The 5,000-nt window shown below is 39.4% G+C and overlaps 1 protein-coding gene across 3 annotated transcripts in view; it reads right to left on the bottom strand.

Annotated features, from left to right (window-relative positions):
- LOC138018628 (uncharacterized) overlaps positions 1–2,935 on the bottom strand; it is a 27,776-nt gene extending 24,841 nt beyond the window's left edge. The window contains exons 1-2 of one of the 3 annotated variants that reach the window (XM_068865322.1): positions 2,828–2,916; positions 1,679–1,746 (exon numbers count right to left, since the gene is read on the bottom strand). Coding sequence is in view for 2 of the 3 variants with exons in the window: in XM_068865323.1 (XP_068721424.1) it covers positions 2,828–2,905 (78 nt within the window). In the remaining variant the exon portion in view is untranslated. Of the gene's footprint in view, positions 1–1,678; positions 1,747–2,827 lie in introns of all 3 variants that reach the window. The other 2 variants (XM_068865323.1, XM_068865321.1) reach the window with 2 other exon arrangements.
- Between the last annotated feature and the right edge of the window lie 2,065 nt (positions 2,936–5,000).

The raw sequence follows: 5,000 nt of genomic DNA, 5'->3' as shown, positions 1-5,000 counted from the left end.
GTCTCGTGGACTTCAGTAGCATCCCCGGGCCGTTCTGTAGGGAATGTTAATTTCTCTTCTTCAAAGTCCATTCAAAGATAACTCTTTTGGTTCGGAAGTGGATGGTGCTCTTCGTTGCCCGGCCACTGCTAGGCAGACGAAAGATCCCCTCCACATGAAACAGCAGAGTTGGTGTTTTAAGGAGTTCGTTAAGATGACTTCTTGCACGAGGCTTCCGAGCTCGTACTGGAGCTGGCCGGGCCGGTAACAAAACAAACGATTGTGCTCCAGGGTTGTGCTCTCAGGAAATCTTCAAAATAGAACACCCAGAAACGCTGTTTCCAGTGTTTCTGGAACGCAAGAATCAGTTTCCCGGGCAAGGCTAGAGTTCACTCAAATTCTCTTTAAAAAGTGAGTAAAAAACGCATGGGCTCCTGTAAAAAATAAAACAAATCCCTCAGATATTGGCATGAAAGTACCGGACATGGAATGGGAAACCACCAACGAGACGTCCCGTATCCGGGCTCAGACGAAAACTCTGTGCTCGTTTCTATTTGTGTCATGACGACCATTTATTCGGTAGGCGCGTTGTTTGGTTGAGACATCAAGGCAGCCGATGCTGTCACGGGTGTGTCAGTTGTTGCTACCGTGCTATTTCTCCCCTCATTTCCGATGAAATCTGCTGTCTCCAGTAGACGTTGTGTACAGTCGCGTAGCACATTTGGATCAATATTCATACCCTCTGTGTTGGAAAAGTACCGAAAATCATAACACCGCAGTCTGACACTTTGCTACTAAAAACTCGGAAGGAGTGACAGATCGTGCGACAATCTAGGCTTGTAAAGCATCATTGGCTCTAAAGCATCACATGACTCCAGGTGGACGTCTGGTTGATTTTTCGCAAATAATTTGTTGGCTGATCGCATCGTAAAGGCAGTTAAACCAATAAATTGTAAACTAGGAACTCTGATATTTACCAAATAAAATTTAATGCGAAGTGAATACAATACTTTGAACATTCATCATGCATACAATTAGTTTGATTAAAATTCTGTTGGTGTGGTAATTCTCTATTCCCCTCTTTGAACGAGTAAAAAGAGATGCAATTTTTCTCAAATAAATTTGAGAAATAGACTTCATTAGCAATTAAGCATATTACAAAGGCTGCAATAAGAAAGCGATTGTAAGCAAAAGGGTCTTGTATTTAATCAAACTGTAGAGTTTTAAACATTAAATTTTGACAGGAGCCCATATGGAGCGTGCAACTTCCATACAGCGTCTGTGAAACGGCGTTTTCACAAGTAGGTTTATTTTTAGACTAGCCCTTCCCGCGAATTACGTCAAAAAAACAAGGCAGTTCCGGTTCGGTGACTCTATGACGTCAGCTTAATTTCTTGTAATTGGTCATCGGGCTCCTGTGGGAGTCTCATTAGCGGGAAATTCAATCTAAAATAACCTTACTTGTGAAAACGCCGTTGCACGAAAATAGGTAAGTTGCATGCTCCGGGTGATGGGCTCCTGATTTTGACCCTAATAACGCGCCATACTTCTCTGGCGCTCTTTCCTGCTCTTTATCCCGTTGCTCGTCACTAACAAGTTCCTAAAGAAAATGACATTGCCCGCACCATTTCTTGCGTGATTTCACGCCAAGATAAACGCGGGTAGCACATTACCCGCCAACAAAATATAATTAACATACCTCTTCCCCGACGGGCTGACACCTGATTCCCTTCCCTCCCCCGCAAAGATTGTACTGGCGGGCGTACGCTGACATCACAATCAAAATTTCTCGGATGGATAGGTTACCAAATTTTCTCAGCTTTGGCGCTCCGCTATAATGCCACTGCGCTTCCTTCGAATAAGTGGTGTATTAGTCCGGTGACTATTATAAGTAAATAGGAAGTCTTGCCAGTTAGATCGCCATGGTGAATAGGCCTCATGAGGAGACGATATCTCTCTACTCGTTTTGTGTTTTGCAATTTGGCACATTTTACAACTGTTCTTCGCAACGGCCGAACAGGGTCCTGGACATATCATTATCCTTTCATATTAAACTGAAAGAGATGCAAATTTATTTTATTGAGAACGGACAGGAATATTACTTATCGACGAAATTATATTTCATCTCAAGTAGCAGGACTTCTCATTGCAAAAGAGAGTTGGATGAAATAATTTAACAATTAAAGTTTATTAATATTCTATATACAAGGCTAAAAGTTAAAAAATTAAAATATTCAAACCAAACGTTTTCGGCTGTTTGCCATCATCAGGGTTAAAATGGGTGACCGTCCGCGCGTACATTTATATCTTATGTAATTCCCAAAGGAAAAAGTTTGGAAACATAAGAAATGACTTGTTTGTTCAAACTGGGGCGGAATTTATTTGGGGCGGAGTTTATTTGTTCTTGAGAATACTGCATGACGTCTCAAAAACATGAGCAACTGCTGGTAAATGTCTTTTTAAAAGGCCTTCGACGAGGCAGAATAGATGTTGACTGCTTTTAATGTATTATGAGTATGGTTCTTCTGTCGTTACTTTTTCTCTGTTGAAATCGTGAGTAAAATGAAAATCTGGTAGAACCGAATTTGTCAATGAAAGGACATATAAGACCGCTTTGACGTGCATTTCGATTGCCGTTAATGCTTTTGCAGGCAAAAAATAGAATCCAACGCTCAAAATAATAAACCGTCTAAAGGTGGCAGGAGAACAGAAGTTATCTCTTGCAGCAAACGACATCCGAAAACAAATTAAGAAATCACTAGCTGTTTATGGCATCTACATCAAACTGACAGGCTTTCTTGAGATAGTTTGAGAAGAGTATAGATCTCAGATGATCTAGAGTACTTACCTCTGAGAACAGATGACCAAACTTAAAATGAGTACCAAATGCTAAAGTGAACCACACAACCGCTATCCACGCGTGCATTTTTACTTGCAACGAAAGCGTGAAAGTAGCAAGAAGGGCTTTGCAATATTAATATATGATATCCTAAACTGGGAAAAACTTGTCAAGTTCAATTAGTATATATTATCTTTTCGAGTAAACAAACTCTCATGTAAGTCCATTATTATCATATATTTGTGAGAACGATAGACAAGTACTCATTTAATGGTAGAATTTTGACGACTGTTATCTACTAATCAGTCAATTGCGTTAGCATCAAAGCCACCGTTAGTGTGTAATTCAAAAGAATAACACCAATGTCATAAAGCAGGTGCAGACATGACATTAAAATGATATTGATATCTACTTCAGGCAGCAGTCTGCAAAATTGGGCAATGTTCCTATGATGATTTTCTTGATGTAACTCCCAATTGAAGACATTTCACTTTGTGCTTTAAAGAAAAAGTTAACCATTTTAATTTTGTTATTTAGATAACAAATAGTAAGTTGGGTGATCTATAACACAACTAGACCCTCCGTGAGGGTACACTGGGTTGCCTGTGGTACCTGCACCGTTCCAGACAATTTTTTCAAGTTGGGGGGTCATTAAGACCATTTAAGGGGTCACCCAGAAGTCATACCAGCAGAGGCCCTTTGGCTCACAGGTTCTCACACGTTCGTACGACGAAACAAATCTGTCCTTGCGTAATATGTAGCTCTAACAGTGCACGATATTGTTTTGGTATGCCTTGGGTAAATAGCCTGAGAAGACATGTGGTTACTAGCAAAATACTGAACCCAGAAAGATTGAAGAAAATAAATGGGAAGCGAGAAACATTGGCTTCTGGGCTGACATGTTGATAAACGTCTTTTCATCACAAGTTTAAGCGTGTCCTGTGAGCATCTGACAGCTTTGTAATACTAAAGTTTACTAAAGTTAAGTCCTCTCCGGCGGGATTAGTGTCTGGATGGGTGACCAAAAACATATTCGCCTTCGTAAAACAGAAGCATTGGACCGAAAATACTATTAACGCTAACAAATGCGAACTTAGCAAGGTACAGATTTTGTTAGCTTGCTTTATGCAAAAGTAAATAAATATTGATACACAGTTTTTAGAAAGAGCAGAAGGAAGTTTCCAGGACGGTCGCTCGAGAATAACATATTTACGACATGAAAACAACATTAATTTTGAATCGTGAATATAGAATATAAACAGTTACGATCAGCGACAAACATTTTGGGAGATTTTTGTTATTGTAAGTTTTGGCTGCACAAATAAATCGCAAAATCGAAAGTGACATCGCCGGAATTCAGCGGGCGCCGTGATTACTAGTAAGTTACCGCGGCATGTTTACTTGCCAAACAGTGAAGCATATGTGTCAAATGATGGCAAGATACCGGGTTTTCGTAAGTTTCTTTTTCTGTCAAGTGTTATAAAGTTTGACAATAAATGAGCGAATTCAAAACAAAGATCACAATCGCCCACCATTGTTTCTGCAAAGTCAAAAATTTACCCTCCAAGACGAGGTTATTTATCACCAGGTAATTCCATCATTTTGGAAATAGCAGCTACTTTATTATTCACCGGCGTCACAATTTTTTGCTGATTTTGGGGCTCATTTTGTTGAAACTCAAGCACGCTTCCAACAGACCTGTCTATTTTCATGAAACCTTTCCTGCTTACAGAGTTATACTAAAAATATCCTCCCGTATCACGTTTCAACCTTAAGCTCGAAAATTCAATACACAACATGATATTATAATTCACAAAGGCAGAAAATATCACAGAATCCTTTTCCAGCGAAACATTTTATTGAAACAAACAACATAAGATGCACTAAAACGCCATTCGCGTTGCAATGACTTTCCATTGCTGGTTAACGAGAATAACAAACTCACGAGGCAGAATGTACATTTATATTTAATTAAGTTAGCACAACACAAAAACGCTAACCTCATTTTGACACGAAAATGCTTTACTATTGCCATAAAAACTATCCAGTTAAGCTCGCATATTATAAAACATGATGAATTCATAAAGGCCACCTTTTCCAGCGAAAAATTTTTGGAAACAAACAACATATTTGCTCTTAGAGGCGAAAACCTCTTCCTATTTCATTGCGTGCGTGAAGACAA

The sequence above is a fragment of the Montipora capricornis genome, chromosome 10, assembly GCF_036669925.1.
Source record: "Montipora capricornis isolate CH-2021 chromosome 10, ASM3666992v2, whole genome shotgun sequence".
Taxonomy (NCBI): domain Eukaryota; kingdom Metazoa; phylum Cnidaria; class Anthozoa; order Scleractinia; family Acroporidae; genus Montipora; species Montipora capricornis.
This window is presented reverse-complemented; position numbering and strand designations above follow the sequence as displayed.